The sequence below is a fragment of the Bombina bombina genome, chromosome 1, assembly GCF_027579735.1.
Source record: "Bombina bombina isolate aBomBom1 chromosome 1, aBomBom1.pri, whole genome shotgun sequence".
Lineage (NCBI taxonomy): Eukaryota > Metazoa > Chordata > Amphibia > Anura > Bombinatoridae > Bombina > Bombina bombina.
The window spans coordinates 270,953,361-270,973,879 of record NC_069499.1 but is presented as its reverse complement, the minus strand read 5'-3'; the positions used below and the strand labels follow the sequence as shown (position 1 = coordinate 270,973,879).

At 38.6% G+C, this 20,519-nt stretch overlaps 1 protein-coding gene across 11 annotated transcripts in view; it reads right to left on the bottom strand.

Moving 5' to 3' along the window:
* RYR3 (ryanodine receptor 3) overlaps window positions 1-20,519 on the bottom strand; it is a 1,083,635-nt gene that overhangs the window by 80,940 nt on the left and 982,176 nt on the right. For all 11 annotated transcript variants that reach the window (XM_053697970.1, XM_053697969.1, XM_053697973.1 and 8 more), the window contains 3 exons: window positions 19,648-19,752; window positions 18,855-18,936; window positions 15,070-16,388 (listed from right to left, as the gene is read on the bottom strand). In XM_053697970.1, the coding sequence (XP_053553945.1) occupies window positions 15,070-16,388; window positions 18,855-18,936; window positions 19,648-19,752 (1,506 nt within the window). The remainder of the gene's footprint in view (window positions 1-15,069; window positions 16,389-18,854; window positions 18,937-19,647; window positions 19,753-20,519) is intronic.

The following is a 20,519-nucleotide window of genomic DNA, read 5'->3' as shown; positions in this document are numbered from 1 at the left end:
CCAAGCGGCATCTTCTATCTTCTTCCATCCGATGACGACCGGCTCCATCTTGAAGACCTCCAGCGCGGATCCATCCTCTTCTTCCGACGACTAGACGACGAATGACGGTTCCTTTAAGGGACGTCATCCAAGATGGCGTCCCTCGAATTCCGATTGGCTGATAGGATTCTATCAGCCAATCGGAATTAAGGTAGGAATTTTCTGATTGGCTGATGGAATCAGCCAATCAGAATCAAGTTCAATCCGATTGGCTGATCCAATCAGCCAATCAGATTGAGCTCGCATTCTATTGGCTGATCGGAACAGCCAATAGAATGCGAGCTCAATCTGATTGGCTGATTGGATCAGCCAATCGGATTGAACTTGATTCTGATTGGCTGATTCCATCAGCCAATCAGAAAATTCCTACCTTAATTCCGATTGGCTGATAGAATCCTATCAGCCAATCGGAATTCGAGGGACGCCATCTTGGATGACGTCCCTTAAAGGAACCGTCATTCGTCGTCTAGTCGTCGGAAGAAGAGGATGGATCCGCGCTGGAGGTCTTCAAGATGGAGCCGGTCGTCATCGGATGGAAGAAGATAGAAGATGCCGCTTGGAGAAGATGTTTGCCGGTCCGGATGTCCTCTTCTTGCCGGATAGGAGGAAGACTTTGGACCCTCTTCTGGACTTCTTCAGTGGATGTCTAGCCCCCGCTTGGGTTGGATGAAGATCTTGGAGCCAGGACGGATCGGTGAACCTGGCATGGTGAAGACAAGGTAGGAAGATCATCAGGGGGGTAGTGTTAGGTTTATTTAAGGGGGGTTTGGGTTAGATTAGGGGTATGTGGGTGGTGGGTTGTAATGTTGGGGGGGGGTATTGTATGTTTTTTTTTACAGGCAAAAGAGCTGAAATTCTTGGGGCATGCCCCGCAAAGGGCCCTGTTCAGGGCTGGTAAGGTAAAAGAGCTTGTAATATTTGTATTTTAGAATAGGGTAGAGAATTTTTTATTTTGGGGGGCTTTGTTATTTTATTAGGGGGCTTAGAGTAGGTGTAATTAGTTTAAAATTGTTGTAATATTTTTCTTATCTTTGTAAATATTTTATTATTTTCTGTAACTTAGTTCTTTTTTATTTTTTGTACTTTAGATAGTTTATTTAATTTTATTTATTTGTAGCAATTGTGTTTAATTAATTTATTGATAGTGTAGTGTTAGGTTAATTGTAGGTAATTGTAGGTAGTTTATTTAATTATTTTATTGATAGGGTAGTGTTAGGTTTAATTATATCTTAGGTTAGGATTTATTTTACAGGTAAATTTGTTATTATTTTAACTAGGTAACTATTAAATAGTTCTTAACTATTTAATAGCTATTGTACCTGGTTAAAATAATTACAAAGTTGCCTGTAAAATAAATATTAATCCTAAAATAGCTATAATATAATTATAAATTATATTGTAGCTATATTAGGATTTATTTTACAGGTAAGTATTTAGCTTTAAATAGGAATTATTTATTTAATAAGAGTTAATTTATTTCGTTAGATAAAAATTATATTTAACTTAGGGGGGTGTTAGTGTTAGGGTTAGACTTAGCTTTAGGGGTTAATACATTTATTAGAATAGCGGTGAGCTCCGGTCGGCAGATTAGGGGTTAATAATTGAAGGTAGGTGTCGGCGATGTTAGGGAGGGCAGATTAGGGGTTAATACTATTTATGATAGGGTTAGTGAGGCGGATTAGGGGTTAATAACTTTATTATAGTAGCGCTCAGGTCCGCTCGGCAGATTAGGGGTTAATAAGTGTAGGTAGGTGTTGGCGACGTTGTGGGGGGGCAGATTAGGGGTTAATAAATATAACATAGGGGTCGGCGATGTTAGGGGTAGCAGATTAGGGGTACATAGGGATAACGTAGGTGGCGGCGATTTGCGGTCGGAAGATTAGGGGTTAATTATTTTAAGTAGCTTGCGGCGACGTTGTGGGGGCAAGTTAGGGGTTAATAGATATAATACAGGGGTCGGCGGTGTTAGGGGCAGCAGATTAGGGGTACATAAGTATAACGTAGGTGGCGGTCGGCAGATTAGGGGTTAAAATTTTTAATCGAGTGGCGGCGATGTGGGGGGACCTCGGTTTAGGGGTACATAGGTAGTTTATGGGTGTTAGTGTACTTTAGGGTACAGTAGTTAAGAGCTTTATAAACCGGCGTTAGCCAGAAAGCTCTTAACTCCTGCTATTTTCAGGCGGCTGGAGTTTTGTCGTTAGAGCTCTAACGCTCACTGCAGAAACGACTCTAAATACCAGCGTTAGAAAGATCCCATTGAAAAGATAGGCTACGCAAATGGCGTAGGGGGATCTGCGGTATGGAAAAGTCGCGGCTGTAAAGTGAGCGTTAGACCCTTTAATCACTGACTCCAAATACCAGCGGGCGCCCAAAACCAGCGTTAGGAGCCTCTAACGCTGGTTTTGACGGCTACCGCCGAACTCTAAATCTAGCCGTAAGAGTCTAAATGAAATATAGTAAGATATAATCACACTGTTTTAGGGGTCATAACATAATCTATCCAGTGGCTTATTTAAGGCAATCATATCCAATGCCAGTCCCAACCAATGCTTGCGTATAACTTATTTGCCATTTTATCTACACACAATTCACATCTGTCCACACAATGCCTATGTGTACTCACTCAGTGTTTGCATATACACTCAATGACTATGTGTACTCACTCAGTGCTTGCATATACACTCAATGACTATGTGTACTCACTCAGTGCTTGCATATACACACAATGCAGGTGTGTACTCACTCAGTGCTTGCATATGCACTCAATGACTATGTGTACTCACTCAGTGCCTGCATATACACACAATGCCGATGTGTACTCACTCAGTGCTTGCATATACACACAATGCCGATGTGTACTCACTCAGTGCTTGCATATACACACAATGCCGATGTGTACTCACTCAGTGCTTGCATATACACACAATGCCGATATGTACTGTCTCAGTGCTTGCATATACACGCAATGGCGATGTGTACCCACTCAGTGCTTGCATATAGTCAATGACTATGTGTACTCACTCAGTTCTTGCATATACACACAATGCTGATGTGTACTCAGTGCTTGCATATACACACAATGACTATGTGTACTCACTCAGTGCTTGCATATACACACAATGCCGATGTGTACTCACTCAGTGCTTGCATATACACACAATGCCAATGTGTACTCACTCAGTGCTTGCATATACACACAATGCCGATGTGTACTGTCTCAGTGCTTGCATATACACATAATGCCGATGTGTACCCACTCAGTGCTTGCATATACACATAATGCCGATGTGTACCCACTCAGTGCTTGCATATACACTCAATGACTATGTGTACTCACTCAGTGCTTGCATATACACACAATGCCGATGTGTACTGTCTCAGTGCTTGCATATACACATAATGCCGATGTGTACCCACTCAGTGCTTGCATATACACTCAATGACTATGTGTACTCACTCAGTGCTTGCATATACACACAATGCTGATGTGTACTCACTCAGTGCTTGCATATACACACAATTCTGATGTGTACTCACTCAGTGCTTGCATATACACACAATGCCGATGTATACTCACTCAGTGCTTGAATATACACACAATGCCGATGTGTACTCACTCAGTGCTTGCATATACACACAATGCTGATGTGTACTCACTCAGTGCTTGCATATACGCACAATGCCGATGTGTACTTACTCAGTGCTTGCATATACACACAATGCCGATGTGTACTCACTCAGTGCTTGCATATACACACAATGCCGATGTGTACTGACTCAGTGCTTGCATATACACACAATGCTGATGTATACTGACTCAGTGCTTGCATATACACACAATGCCGATGTGTACTCACTCAGTGCTTGCATATGCACACAATGCCGATGTGTACTCATTGCTTGCATAAACACACAATGCCAATGTGTACTCACTCAGTGCTTGCATATACACACAATGCCGATGTATACTGACTCAGTGCTTGCATATACACACAATGCCGATTTGTACTCACTCAGTGCTTGCATATACACACAATCCCGATGTGTACTCACTCAGTGCTTGCATATACACACAATGCCGAAGTGTACTGACTCAGTGCTTGCATATACACACAATGCCGATGTGTACTGACTCAGTGCTTGCATATACACACAATGCCGATGTGTACTCACTCAGTGCTTGCATATACACACAAGGCCGATATGTACTGACTCAGTGCTTGCATATACACACAATGCCGATGTTTACTCACTCAGGGCTTGCATATACACACACACAATGCCGATGTATACTCACTCAGTGCTTGCATATACACACAATGCCGATGTGTACTTACTCAGTGCTTGCATATACACACAATGCCGATGTGTACTCACTCAGTGCTTGCATATACACACACAATGCCGATGTGTACTCACTCAGTGCTTGCATATACACACACAATGCAGATGTGTACTCACTCAGTGTTTGCATATACACACACAATGCCGATGTGTACTCACTCAGTGCTTGCATATACACACACAATGCCGATGTGTACTTACTCAGTGCTTGCATATACACACACAATGCTGATGTATACTCACTCAGTGCTTGCATATACACACAATGCCGATGTGTACTCACTCAGTGCTTGCATATACACACACAATGCCGATGTGTACTCACTCAGTGCTTGCATATACACACAATGCCGATGTATACTTACTCAGTGCTGGCATATACACACAATGCTGATGTGTACCCACTCAGTGCTTGCATATACACACACAATGCTGACGTGTACTCACTCAGTGCTTGCATATACACACACAATGCCAATGTGTAAACAATCAGTGCTTGCATAAACACACACAATACCGATGTGTACTCACTCAGTGCCTGCATATACCCACAATGTCGATGTGTACTCACTCAGTGACCTCATATACACACAATGCCGATGTGTACTGACTCAGTGCTTGCATATACACACAATGCCGATGTGTACTCACTCAGTGCTTGCATATACACACAATGCCGATGTGTACTGTCTCAGTGCTTGCATATACACACAATGCCGATGTGTACCCACTCAGTGCTTGCATATACACACAATGCTGATGTGTACTCACTCAGTGCTTGCATATACACACAATGCCGATGTATACTCACTCAGTGCTTGAATATACACACAATGCCGATGTGTACTCACTCAGTGCTTGCATATACACACACAATGCCGATGTATACTGACTCAGTGCTTGCATATACACACAATGCCGATGTGTACTCACTCAGTGCTTGCATATACACACAATCCCGATGTGTACTCACTCAGTGCTTGCATATACACACACAATGCCGATGTGTACTGACTCAGTGCTTGCATATAGACACAATGCAGATGTGTACCCACTCAGTGCTTGCATATACACACAATGCCGATGTGTACTCACTCAGTGCTTGCATATACACACAATCCCGATGTCTACTCACTCAGTGCTTGCATATACACACAATGCCGAAGTGTACTGACTCAGTGCTTGCATATACACACACAATGCCGATGTGTACTCACTCAGTGCTTGCATATACACACAAGGCCGATATGTACTGACTCAGTGCTTGCATATACACACAATGCCGATGTTTACTCACTCAGTGCTTGCATATACACACAATGCCGATGTGTACTTACTCAGTGCTTGCATATACACACAATGCCGATGTGTACTCACTCAGTGCTTGCATATACACACACAATGCCGATGTGTACTCACTCAGTGCTTGCATATACACACACAATGCCGATGTGTACTCACTCAGTGTTTGCATATACACACACAATGCCGATGTGTACTCACTCAGTGCTTGCATATACACACAATGCCGATGTGTACTCATTCAGTGCTTGCATATACACACACAATGCTGATGTATACTCACTCAGTGCTTGCATATACACACAATGCCGATGTGTACTCACTCAGTGCTTGCATATACACACACAATGCCGATGTGTACTCACTCAGTGCTTGCATATACACACAATGCCGATGTATACTTACTCAGTGCTGGCATATACACACAATGCTGATGTGTACCCACTCAGTGCTTGCATATACACACACAATGCTGACGTGTACTCACTCAGTGCTTGCATATACACACACAATGCCAATGTGTAAACAATCAGTGCTTGCATAAACACACACAATGCCGATGTGTACTCACTCAGTGCCTGCATATACCCACAATGCCGATGTGTACTCACTCAGTGACTTCATATACACACAATGCCGATGTGTACTGACTCAGTGCTTGAATATACACACAATGCCGATGTGTACTGACTCAGTGCTTGCATATACACACAATGCCGATGTGTACTCACTCAGTGCTTGCATATACACACAATGCAGATGTGTACTGTCTCAGTGCTTGCATATACACACAATGCCGATGTGTACCCACTCAGTGCTTGCATATACACACAATGCTGATGTGTACTCACTCAGTGCTTGCATATACACACAATGCCGATGTATACTCACTCAGTGCTTGAATATACACACAATGCCGATGTGTACTGTCTCAGTGCTTGCATATACACACAATGCCGATGTGTACTGTCTCAGTGCTTGCATATACACACAATGCCGATGTGTACTGACTCAGTGCTTGCATATACACACACAATGCCGATGTGTACTCACTCAGTGCTTGCATATACACACAATGCCGATATGTACTGACTCAGTGCTCGCATATACACACAATGCCGATGTGTACTCACTCAGTGTTTGCATATACACACACAATGCCGATGTGTTCTCACTCAGTGCTTGCATATACACACACAATGCCGATGTGTACTCACTCAGTGCTTGCATATACACACACAATGTCGATGTGTGCTTGCATATACACACAATGCCGATGTGTACTTACTCAGTGCTTGCATATACACACAATGCCGATGTGTACTCACTCAGTGCTTGCATATACAAACACAATGCCGATGTATACTCACTCAGTGCTTGTATATACACAAAATGCCGATGTGTACTCACTCAGTGCTTGCATATACACACACAATGCCAATGTGTACACAATCAGTGCTTGCATATACACACACAATGCCGATGTGTACTCACTCAGTGCCTGCATATACCCACAATGCTGATGTGTACTCACTCAGTGACTGCATATACACACAATGCCGATGTGTACTGACTCAGTGCTTGCATATACACACAATGCTGATGTGTACCCACTCAGTGCTTGCATATATACTCAATGCCGATGTGTACTGACTCAGTGCTTGCATATATACTCAATGTCGATGTGTACCCACTCAGTGTTAGATTGTATCTGCCACACAATCAGTAGCAGACCTACTCAACAAAGGGCCCTGGTACAACCCCCCCCCCCCCCCAAAAGGTAACTCAGTAATAAGCAATAATATACATGTTTCTCTGTATAATGACTGTTAGTTTATTTATATATTTATACACAAACTGATCATGACCATGCTGCACTTTATAATGATACTAGCAGTGAGCACACTGTGCTGTATACTGGTGTGAACTTCCATACACTATACCCTGATGAGTACTGTATAAATATGTATAGACTGGCTGCAATGGGCCCCCACAGCACTTGGGCCCTGGTACCACTGCACCTGCTGCACCAATGGTAGTTCCTCTGTATTACAAAAGACACAATGGCCTGGATTCAATATAACCTATTTGTGAAACTAATGTCTTGCAGAATCTATGCAATTCAAAAATTGCTGCATTAATAAAGATTTGTATAGGCCACTCATTACATCTGCAAGTTGTAATTCCCCATTATAACCAACAGAGCAGTAACTATCTAATAATTGTTCATCTATGGATAATGAACCCAGCTCAATTATTACCAAACAAATTAATTACAATGAAAAATATACTCTATTTATAAAACAGTCCATACTAGCATATGTAAAAAATCAAACAAAGAGAAATAAAACAAAAGGTTTGGAATAAAGAGACACAACAACGAGACAAGGTTCTCCACATGGACAATAGAGACTTCACAAATTCTGTATGCTGGACCTAAGTGTAGGTGAAAATCCTGACTGTTACTCTAGAACGCCCCAGAATGATCACGATCAGCAGAAATAATTGTATTCTAAAGCAAGTTTCTAGTCTTGTGTGTGTGCTTGTGCACACATACGGCTAGATTACGAGTTTTGCGGTAAGAGCGGTGCAGTGCTAACTTGCACGTTTTTGTCACCGCTCACTTCCCTATAGCGCTGGTATTACAGGTTTTCATAAACCCGGCGTTATCAGGCAAGAAGTGAGCGTAGAGCAAAATTGAGCTCCATACCGCACTCCAATACCAGCGCTGCTGAAAGCCGTGGTGAGCTGGTTTTACGTGCTTGTGCACGATTTCCCCATAGACATCAATGGGGAGAGCCAGCTGAAAAAAAGCCTAACACCTGCAATAAAGGAGCGTAAAGCTCCGTAACGCAGCCCCATTGATTCCTATGGGGAAACAAAATTTATGTTTACACTCAACACCCTAACATGAACCCCGAGTCTAAACACCCCTAATCTTATACTTATTAACCCCTAATCTGCCGCCCCCGACATCGCCGACACCTACATTATACTTATTAACCCCTAATCTGCTGCTCCAGACATCGCCGCCACTATAACAAACATATTAACCCCTAAACCACCGCACTACCGCATTGCAAACACTAGTTAAATATTATTAACCCCTAATCTGCCGCCCCTAACATCGCCGACACCTACATTAAAAATTTGCATATGAGCCTAACTAGGTTTAGCTTTCAACTAAGAATACCAAGGTAACAAAGCAAATTTGATGATTAAAGTAAATTAAATAGTTTAAAATTTCATGATCTATCTGAATCATAAAAATGTAATTTGGACTTTACTATCCCTTTAACAGTCTTTAGACTAATGCAAATTGTTGCCTGAAAGATAGCGAGGTGACATCACAAGATATCCAAAGCTGCAGCTTGCTAAATGAAGCACATTGTGTATAAATATTAGAATATTTTGGGTGTGCACATACTGTACAAGTTAGCATTTTCTGGTATATTTAAATTGACCTTGCTGATTGAGAGGCAGTCATGTATGTGAGTTTGTGTATTTTGAGCTAATCACTCTAATACTAATAAGGGTGCGCTACACCTCAATATAATAGAAATTAAGCTATACAGTGATAATACCTGTGTCCTATGCAGTACTAATTCAAATCAATAGATAGCAATAGATTATTAGTCAAATCCTAGCTTCACATTAACTATTGTAAATTTGTATAACACAGTGACCAAAATACGTTCAAAAATACGTGGCAATAAATACGGTAAATACCAATCCCTACAAGTCTCTGTGTAAAATGTCTCTTCAAATGTTCCAATGACACAAAGGACAAGTGACACGAAATATACTCACATTTAGCAAAGCACACAATACTGCAATTGGAACAGACCGAGACTTCAGAACCACTCAGCTGACTCTGATCAGCGGTAAACAATCGTTTCCTCAGACTGTCTGACGAAATGGCGTTGCACGCCGAGAAACGCATCACTGTTTTTAGTATGTTTTAAATTAAAGTACTTTAAACATACTACCGCTGCCTTTGTGGATGTTTGGGGATCCGTTGTTCCATGTACCTGTATCCCCACAAGTAGGAGCTTGCTGATAAGTTACCAATAGCGGTTGCAACATGGAGCGTTACGGGGAGAACACGGAACAGAATTCATCTTGTGAGGGTTACCGCTGATCAGAGTCAGCCGAGCGGCTCAGAAGTCTCGGTCTGTTCCAATTGTACTATAGTGTGCTTTGCCAAATGTGAGTATATTTACATATAGAAAAAAATCAGAAATAGGCGTGTATATACAGATATATGGCGGTCAACAAAGGTAGTCTTCCTTGTAGAAAACAAAAGTCCCATCCAGTTTGTATCATTAAAATATAACTTTTCGTTTCGGCGAAACGCGTCTAGTGACGCAACAGTGGGTGTCGGAGGTATTTACTATAGTACAAAGTACAACTATTAGAACTCAATCCAGGTCTGTACAATTTTGTTTTTTACAATATCATTTAATAAAAGTTATATTTTAATGATACAAACTGGATGGGACTTTTGTTTTCTACAAGGAAGACTACCTTTGTTGACCGCCATATATCTGTATATACACGCCTATTTCTGATTTTTTTTCTGTTGCCTGATAACACACACCTGTATTAGAAGGATACAGGTAGTGATTTTTGGTTATCGTAAGCTGTGCTAATTTTAAGGGTTAAGCACTGGCGTGTTATATACACTGCTGCACCAGAGAGCCCCTGGACTCTGTCAATATCAGGCTGTTCGACGGCTTGTCATAACACTTATATCTCTGGATTTGAACAGCAGGTATCTATAAAGCAACAGCAGGGTAATAAGTGTATATCCCTATGTTGTTGATATTTTGAACCACTACATATCAAGTGGATTATTCAAACTTTTAAAGACACAGTGTATTACACAAACAAAGCAATTTTTTCTGCTTAACAATAATAAAAAGTGGGTACGAATATCTTGCTTTTGTATGTTTCTTTATGGGACAAACATAAAAGAAAGTAAAGCATTAAAGGTTAACATACTGGGTCTGTTTGTCATTTACAACTTGAAAAATGGAAGAGAGCACAGCACTCCAGTTTCTAACAAAGAAATCTTTAACAAACAACCCAATTAGTAATACCTCCGACTTCCCAATAACACAGGCCACCAACCATCTGGGTCTGATGTTTTTCAAGATGGAAACATTGAGGATCAATGAACTAAAGGCATGGTATGAAATAGTATACCTGGATAAATATATTAAACATCAAATTATACCTAGAGGGTTACGGATGAAGAAATTTCCGACTGCAGATAGAGATGAAGAAGACTTCATGTTAGAATGGAATACCACACTCACGGAATGTTCCATGAAACTAATGTCACAGCTGCTAAAGCAGAAGCATAAAAAAAGGAATATAGCCCTTGAAGAGATTAAAGATCTGCAGATGCAACTTAAGGAATATCTCCAAGATCCAAACTCTGTGGAGTATGATGAACAACTGGGAAAAGAACTACAGGACCTGGAAAAGGAACTAATCACTCGTAAGAATAGTAAATTTGCGAGGGATGAGAAAGACTACTCTCTTAAAGTCGTCTATAGCTGGACTCAAGCTATTAGGAGGTCGTGGACACCGAGAAAAAAGGAAGACTCGGTGGGACGTCAGAGTGATGACAAGGGTCATAAAATAGACCAACAACAACAAGTACAACATTGGCAACAAGAATAAGAACAAGAACAAAAAGAATCACAATAAACAAGGAGGAGATTCACATCATAAAAAAGTCAGCTTTTCGGAGTCTAATATCTCGGGCTCACACTCAGTATCTACCCCTATAGTGAGATCACTGGATTCAACAACTCTAGCAATAAGTGAAATAATGGATGACACAGACAATGAAGAACAGTCAAAAAACGACAGAGCGGAGGGAGGTCAGACTCCAGTAGAGGAAGAAGAAAGTACAACAAACAGATACCAACTAGTCCTAAGAAACAAGAAGGAGAGCAAGAAGAAATACGGATTATAATAAACCTATCTAGTTATTCTCTAGAAGAATCAGAGGAAAGTCTATTGAAGAAAGGTTTAGGTTTCTCACCAGCCTCAGAATTTAACTTATTTGACACTATTGTGGACGTTAACAACTTTCTGAGAAAGATAGTCCTTTTTAGAGCGTTTTTTATTTATATAGAAAGAGAAACCAAGAACAAACACACTCGTATGATAATAGAGTCCACAATTCATTCAATTCAATAAACGATAACTTGAGATTTGAAGATTTGTGTGCGAGCCATTCCCTTTTAGAATTACAATCAGAATCAGGAAGAACAATAGAAGATTGGCAAATTCATAAAAAACCTAATAGTTCTTTAAAAACTAAAAGTAATTTTTATCCGGTAAACAGTAGGGATAAAGTAATTGAAATTATATTCAGGAAAAAGTATATAAAGATCTAGTTGATCTTAAGGATAATGTAAGAAAAAATGGTAATTGTCATGACAATAACAACTTAACAAGAAAGGAAAGACAGGCTTTGGAAAAATTAGTTTCTAACAACAAGATAATGATCACCCAAGCAGATAAGGGAGGCTCAATAATAGTACAAAACAAGTCAGACTATTATTTAGAGGCACAAAGACAGCTAAATGATGAAACTACATATAAAAAGTTGAAATACAATCCTACAGATAGTGCAAAACAAAAGTTAATCCATCTAATAGATGAGGGTTTACATTTGGGCATCTTAGATGAGGACCTGGGTGATTATTTATTGCAAGAACATCCAATAGTACCAAACTTCAGAATGGTGCCGAAAATACATAAAGACCCCCTTACCCCCCCCCCCCCAGGTAGGCCAATAGTCTCTGGGGTGGGTTCATTATTAGAACACCTAGGAGAATGGGTTGACAATCAGCTTCAGCCATGCGTTTTTCAACTCCCTGGTTTTCTGAGGGATACAACTCACCTATTGAATACGTTGAAAAATGAAAGTTGGGGAGATGAGAAGGCATGGCTGACTGTAGATGTCAGTTCCTTATATTCATGTATACCACATGAGCTAGGCCTAAAGGCTGTACGTTACATCTTAGGTATATACAGCACATATCCAGAAGGCCTAATAGACTACATTGTAGAGGTCTTAAGTTTTTTACTAACTAACAATTTCTTTCAATTCAATGGGGAATATTTCATGCAGCAATGTGGTACGGCGATGGGGGCAAATATATTTTTAGGATGGTTTGAATCACAATATATATTTTCCATTAACAATCCTTTCTTAAGTTATATTGTCATGTATACTAGATATATAGATGATTTGTTGTTTATATGGAGAGGAAAGAAAGAAATAGCGCAGGAGTTTCTCTCCTATTTAAATAATAATGATTATAATCTCAAATTCACCTGGGAGTATCAGAAGAACACTATTAAATATCTAGATATTAGTTTGTCATCAGATGAGACCCAAAAAAGGGTTGTAACGGAGCTATATAGAAAGGAAATAACTGGGAATACTATCCTACGTGCAGATTCTAGCCACCCAACACATGTTAAGGCTGGAATACCAAAGGGTCAACTTATACGCATAAGGCGCAATTGTTCAACATTACAAGCCTATGATAAACATTCAGATGAATTGATATCAAGATTGGTGGATAGAGGATATAATGTCAATAAGCTCAAGAAGATTCAGAGTGAAGTACGAGGCATAAACAGGAAATCATTACTTAAGACCAGAAATAGAAACAAAAAAACACAATTACAGAAACCAACAGTCCAACAAATACAAAGGCATTAATTTCATTACGACATATAGCAAGCAGTTTAGAAAAATTACAAATATAGTGAAAACTAATCTAAACATATTACAAACAGATACCAAACTTAATGAAATTGTGTCTGAAGGTTGTCGGTATATAGCTAGAAGATCTCCCACACTGGGTGATAGACTGATCGTATATGTATATACAGGACCTGACAAAAAACTTACAAAAGAACATTGGCTTAGTAAAAAGGGCTGTTTTAAATGTGGACATCATCCATGTCTAACATGCAAGTATATAAAGACAGGGGAATCTTTCAGTTCCACAAGTACACAAAAGACCTACCAAATTTACTAATTTAAAGGTAGAAATCCATATACATTAGAGAATTATAAAATTTAAAAGTCTAAAATAACGATTCTCTTATTGAGAACTAGATACAGCGATCTTCCTTTTGGTAAAATTTTAGCGGTAAAATTTGTATCCAGGTGTAATTATACTTTTATTTCTCCCCCTTTTTTTGGAGAAAGCGGATTAACAGAAGTAGATCAATGTGGTTAGGTTTTATAATCTGTTCCACATTTAGACATATGAAAATATATTCCTAACATGGATACAATATCCCTATCTCTATCTGCATGGTAAATGATTATTTGTTGTTGCCCTATTATAAATGATAAAATGTTTTTGCCTTTTGTTCATTGACCCTCATTATTCCACATCCTCTCTAATTATTTTAAATTGTATATTGTATATATAGTTTTTAAATCACCAAGAGAAAAGAGGATGTTTTTGCTCCTATATATGTTAACGATTCTATATACTATTCTGTTGTATACTTTGTGAATAGAATTGTAGACACAATGTTGCGATAGATATTGGAAAAAATTCAACTATGTTGATAGAAAATCTACCTAGCAACAATTGAGCAATAATATTGTCTTCTTACTATTGGCTAAAATATTAACTGAAACGAGGCTCCCGTTTTTTTGTAAATGGTCGTCACGTGATCAGAGGGGTGTTTAAAGGTTGGCGGTTTAGCTTACTCTGTAAGTCACTATTGAGAAAGCTTCGGCGAAACGCGTCTAGTGACGCAACAGTGGGTGTCGGAGGTATTTACTATAGTACAAAGTACAACTATTAGAACTCAATCCAGGTCTGTACAATTTTGTTTTTTACAATATCATTTAATAAAAGTTATATTTTAATGATACAAACTGGATGGGACTTTTGTTTTCTACAAGGAAGACTACCTTTGTTGACCGCCATATATCTGTATATACACGCCTATTTCTGATTTTTTCTGTTGCCTGATAACACACACCTGTATTAGAAGGATACAGGTAGTGATTTTTGGTTATCATAAGCTGTGCTAATTTTAAGGGTTAAGCACTGGCATGTTATATACACTGCTGCACCAGAGAGCCCCTGGACTCTGTCTATATTTACATATACTTTTGTTGCTGACTGGATCTTGTTTGGTGATACTGCACTTAGAGGCGCCTCTGTATTTCTTCCTTTCTTCAGGAATACATCTGAACACACATAAGAACCAAGGAACCAAAGCAGCAAAGCATGTGAATGGTGAAGGATATACAGAAGGAATATGGTTAGTTAATAGTATACATATTTTATAAAATAATACAAACAAAAAGCTACTTACAAGTGCTTTCCTCTTGTTACGCACAGCACTCTCCAAACTGGTAGCAGTCTCTGTCCTTACGTTCTCTGTGTAATCACCAAGACCAATTTCTGGGCCATGTTTTGAACCTTCTTTTTTAGCATGGATTCCGAAAACATCTGGCATATCAAGGTCTCCCTTATCTCCTTTAACAAAATTGGTGAATTCAGCGGATGTGGCATGCTCAGGGGCATCTGCTTTTTCAGCTTCTAAGACGTCATCATGAATTCCAAATTGTGTTGGATCTGGCATATCTCCCAATATTTTGGTAACTTTTATATTTTTGGCCCCTTCCACCAAACCTCCACCAAACACAGTGCTCCAAAGTATCTGGAAGATTCCCCACACTATAGTAAACACAAACTGGAACAAGCCAACAAATAGCATCCAGAAAAATGAGAAGAAAACTTTAACTAACTCTTTCAATGTCATCTTTTTCACTTTCCGAAATTGCTTGCTGATATTTTTCAAGGTAAGCATTTTAAAGAAACTAGAGGTATTTTTTCTAAGTGCTTTACAAGCAACAATAAATGCAGAAGAAGATTCCAAAGACTGTGCTTCCTCGTCTTCTTCACCAACTTCTATCATATGATGAGTTTCAGTCTCTTCTTCTTCCTCAGGTCTCTCTACTGTGTCTGATTCTGAAATCTGAGATGCTAACTGCATTTCAAAAATTGTGTCTTCACAGAAGTTCACAAAAAGTTCCATCTTTTCTTGTTCTCCACCCTCATTGACCACATCAAATATAAATTGTCTTTTGGACTCTTTAACTTGTGGCTTCTCCCATTGGGTACGGCTGGACTCACTGATTTCAAAGTAAACTCTTTCTATTCTCTTTGCACCACCCATAATCTCAATTCTCCCCAAATAAGGAGAGAAGTAATTCAGAACACTGTTTGCAGGATCTAACAAACATTGAAGCCGAGAATCATTTGGCATATGCTCTGAGAGGTTAGTCAACAAAACAGCCACATTAAACCCAATGTCCTTTGCCGGTTCATGAAATCTATCTACAAATTCAACATAGTTAAACATGTCATTTTCATCAGCTTCAGCACAAGAGAGAAGAAATTCAATTTCTGATGGTGCATATTGCTTCTGGCCTTCCATGGCCTTCTGAAACTCCTTTTTAGAAATGATTCCCTTTCCTTCAGGGTCATATTCTTTGAAGGCGTCAGAGCTAGTTAGGTCCTTCAACTTCAGGAACATATCAAAGAACTTCAGGATCATCTCAACATTGCTAGAGGACTCTACTAGTGTATCCACCATTTGCTTGCCAATAGTCCCATGTACAACATTCCCTGCAATATTGCAATAAAACAACAATTACTAAAGGACACAGACATTTAGATTACAGTTTAAAATATAGAAATTGGTCTACTAGAAAACAAGAGGAAATGCAAAATGGGAGATAAATGCTAAACATATGTGAATACAGAATAAAGTTAATAAGCCAGGACTCTAATTTCTAATTCTCATAGGAGACATCTCATTATAAACACAAAGACCTAGATTACAAGTGGAGCAGTAGTTTGAGTGGAAATTTATAGTGTTAAATCCATATTGCAAGCATCTGTTACAGGTTGCAAATTTTCCTGCTCGAGTGCAAGTTACCAGAGTTGAAAGCAAACCGTGATTTCTATTGTAAAGTTACCAGAAACCTACCAGTTTCACTGTCCATTCACCAAGTCTATCCCTTACAAGGTGTTTATTTCAATACAGTTGTACATTGTGAAATGACAATAGCAATTTACATGTACGTGTATTAGATTAACCATACAAACTGATCAAATGTATTGCTCTAACAATAAGCTCAAAGATAAGATACAAGTACAATGTGAATATTTAAAAACATTCAATACAAGTTAATGATATACTATGAAAGCAAAAACCCCATAAAAGAATAGAAGTCCCAATTCAAAAATTCATCCACAGGTGACTAATGGTCATACCATCTGCAAAAGAATACAAGGGCTTATGGCACAGTAGCTTCAAAAAAACTGAAGCGCACTTCAAAAGGAACTACTCACAGAATATGCAAGATGAACAAGAGTATATCATGGCTCAACACCCTCAGCAGAAGTCTGGTACATAAATGTCTCCCGTGGGCTATCTGTATATAGTTCTAACATGTAGTGGACTCCAGTGTCTGTAACATTATGCCTATAGGAATGTAGTGTATACTTCAAATGGCAAGCCATTTTTACAATCCTCTGGATCTATCTAAATATCACTTAATGTTTTGTATTATTTTGATGTATATACTATGTATAATGAAATATATCCTTGGGTTGCCATTTTAAGACTTTTGCCCTTTTAAGCCTCAGAGTTTTCTATGATTGGCCACTTGGGTGTTTTTAAATATGTGGAGCTAACCATGATTTATAAAGCTTGATAAAGGCTGATTTTAAGCCTTAAACACCTTGCTCTTACATTTTAGCAGTGATTACTTGTTTCCGCATGTGTCTTTCCTTTAATTGATGTCTGCCTATTGGTTTGAAATACTGAAGATATAGCCAGAGCCTTACTAATTATGTGATTGTATTGAGAAACGCTTGGGTAACAGCATACTGTTTAAAGTTTACACCACGTTCCTATAGGCATAACGTTACAGGCACTGGTGTTCACTACTAGAACTATATGCAGATAGCCCAAAGGAGACAAGGACATACCGGACCTACGCTGAAGGATGTGAAGTCACAATATACTCTTGTTCACCTGGTGTATCCTGTGAGTAGTTCCTTTTACAGTGCGCTCTGGTTATTTTGAATTTACTGCGCCATCATTCTTTTGCAGATGGGACGACCATTAGTCACCTTTGGATGAATTTTTGTATTTTGACTTCTACTCTTTATATTCTTATTGCTTTGATTGTATTTTTATTAACTTGCATGTTATTAAATATTCATATTGTACTTGTAACCTGTCTGAGCTTATTGGTAGCACAATACATATGGTCAATTTGTATCTATTAGCTTAGTATCTCATATTGGGAAAAGTGAGAAATTCGTATTGCTTAGACAGGGTAGTATATTGGTTACATTTCTGCACTTTTTTTGTTTTCATGAGACAATTTCTGAAATAAACCTATTCACTTCCAAAAGAATAGCAAAACTTGTAAATGAATTATTCATATATTTGGGCTGAGACATTATGATTATACAATACATGTGAGTAGCTGTATTATTGATATGCATTGTATTGTAAAATTCTTAATTATACATTTTTTATCTGTTTAATGTATAGATGTGTTTTTTTAATTTGGCAAGGCTTTGGTCTAGAAACAAGATGAACAGTATGGCATAGTAATATATTGCATAAAAAATGGTTGCGGCTTTTTCCATTTACAATAGGAAATTGATTTTTAGACAATTCTAGGAAAAGGTGTTTTTTATAAAGGAGCCATTTCTACCATTGAAACTAAAGAGTCCATTCATTCCTGCAAAACTCTGAAAACTCACTGTACAGATGGGAATTGATGGATCCCGTTATGTACGGTAAAAGATGACAAAGGTTAACCATGAACTTGTAATACGAGTGTGATTTTCCTCTTTGCTCCTGTCATTGAAAGTATAGGGAGTATTAGCTACCACGACCTTAACTAGTAATACACTTTATAGGGGTAACAATACTGAGACCTTGTGATTGCACTTTTCTCTGTAACAATTGCACTCCAACACACTTTCTCACTAAACAATTAATGCAGAGCAATGGACAACACATGTGGACTATAGGAAGATAGGCATATACACAAACTGGGCACCCACCTTCTAGCAGCGATAGCAACATCACCACCATGTCTTGCAGAAGATCCAATAGTTCTTTAAGCAGCTCAATCTGGCTGGAATCCTGGAAAAATATGATGATAACATAGTGCAAAAACCTTCTACATTGTATTGAGGACGCTACTGTTCATTCATTAGGACTATATATTTTATCATTTCTGTTCAAGTGATGTTTTGAATGCACAAAGCTTAGATGCTTAGTTAGTAAGATTAACCAGAACTATGAGCTAAACAGACATGTAGGAGAATATCAGGATTTATGCAGAACATTTAAGACAATGAACTAATTAATCTTTAAAGTGTTGTTAAACTCTTGCTTTTTAAAATCAGATACAGAATATTAGTGATATTTTAGATGTAGTTTAATTCATCAGTTGTAATGGAGATGCACTATATCTTACTTTTTAATATAGATATAAAATTCAAATTCCCCGTGCTCTGCCGCTCACTTCAAAAGTACATTTTTCTGTGAGCTAAAGGTTTGGATTGTTCTCCAACAACAATTCTAACTGTTAGCGCACAGATATGGTATATATGAATTGTATATCTATGTTAAAAAGTAAGTTATAGCACATCTGTATTACAACTGATAAATAAAACGCCATCTAAAATATCACCAAGATTTCGGATCTGATTTTAAAAAAGGAGAGTTTACCGTCATTTTAAGTAACACATACTAATATAAGATAGCAGTGAACGCTGCGATTCAAAACACTGGCAGACAACACATATTTATGAATCAAGGTTACATTGGGAAACTATGCATCTTGGTTACCTGTGAGAGTTTCATTTGCATATTTGCAAAGACATGGAGGAAGCCAACCACAGCATCCCAAAGTCTACTGTGTGCCAAGCTCTGCTGATTCCCAATGCATGGACCCTAAAAAAACATGGGATTAGCATTTAGCAGAAAAGAACTGGCAGCCTGAAAAAAAAACATTACCTAATGGTATTCTCAGCCTCATTATGGAGCCTAGAGAACACATTGCCAATTAAGGATATCTCGCTTTATGTGTAGCATAGCTATGTCTTGTTACCAGTTGGGAACTCACATTTATTTAGCTGGCTGCAATGTGTTATTGTAGCATGTCAGTCTGTACACTGAGGGTGGTGCCTGCTAATAATAGATATATTATACACAGGTATCTCTTATAATTACGTTTTATTGGTCTCTGCAATTTCTTTTATTCATGCATGGCAAAATATGTTTTCCATGTTTCCTCCCGTTCATAAACAGAACTATTTCTCTTGGTGGTTTCAAGATCTAGAAAGCTCATTCTTTCTTCTTCGCCTTTGGTTAGAATATGTTGGAATATGTTATTTTGAGATAAACTCAGTATGTAGTTTGAACAGAACTTCAGACATTTGCTGTGCATTGTTTCACTATGTGTAGTTCTGCATTCACTGAACCATAGAATTAGGTTATGTCACAAAGATGAAAATAGCAGAATGACCCCAGGAACTCTATACTGAATGCAAAGAAAACTAGGTGCCTTTTATAGTTCTGTCAATGCAAAACATCCTGAATGAATTTAGCAGGATATCTACTCTTTATTGCAATCATATCCCTTTATAAGCGGAGCCAGACTCAGCATTTGATAAAAGCATTGCTAGCTGTGTGGGGGCTGCAGGGCCTATGATGTACGG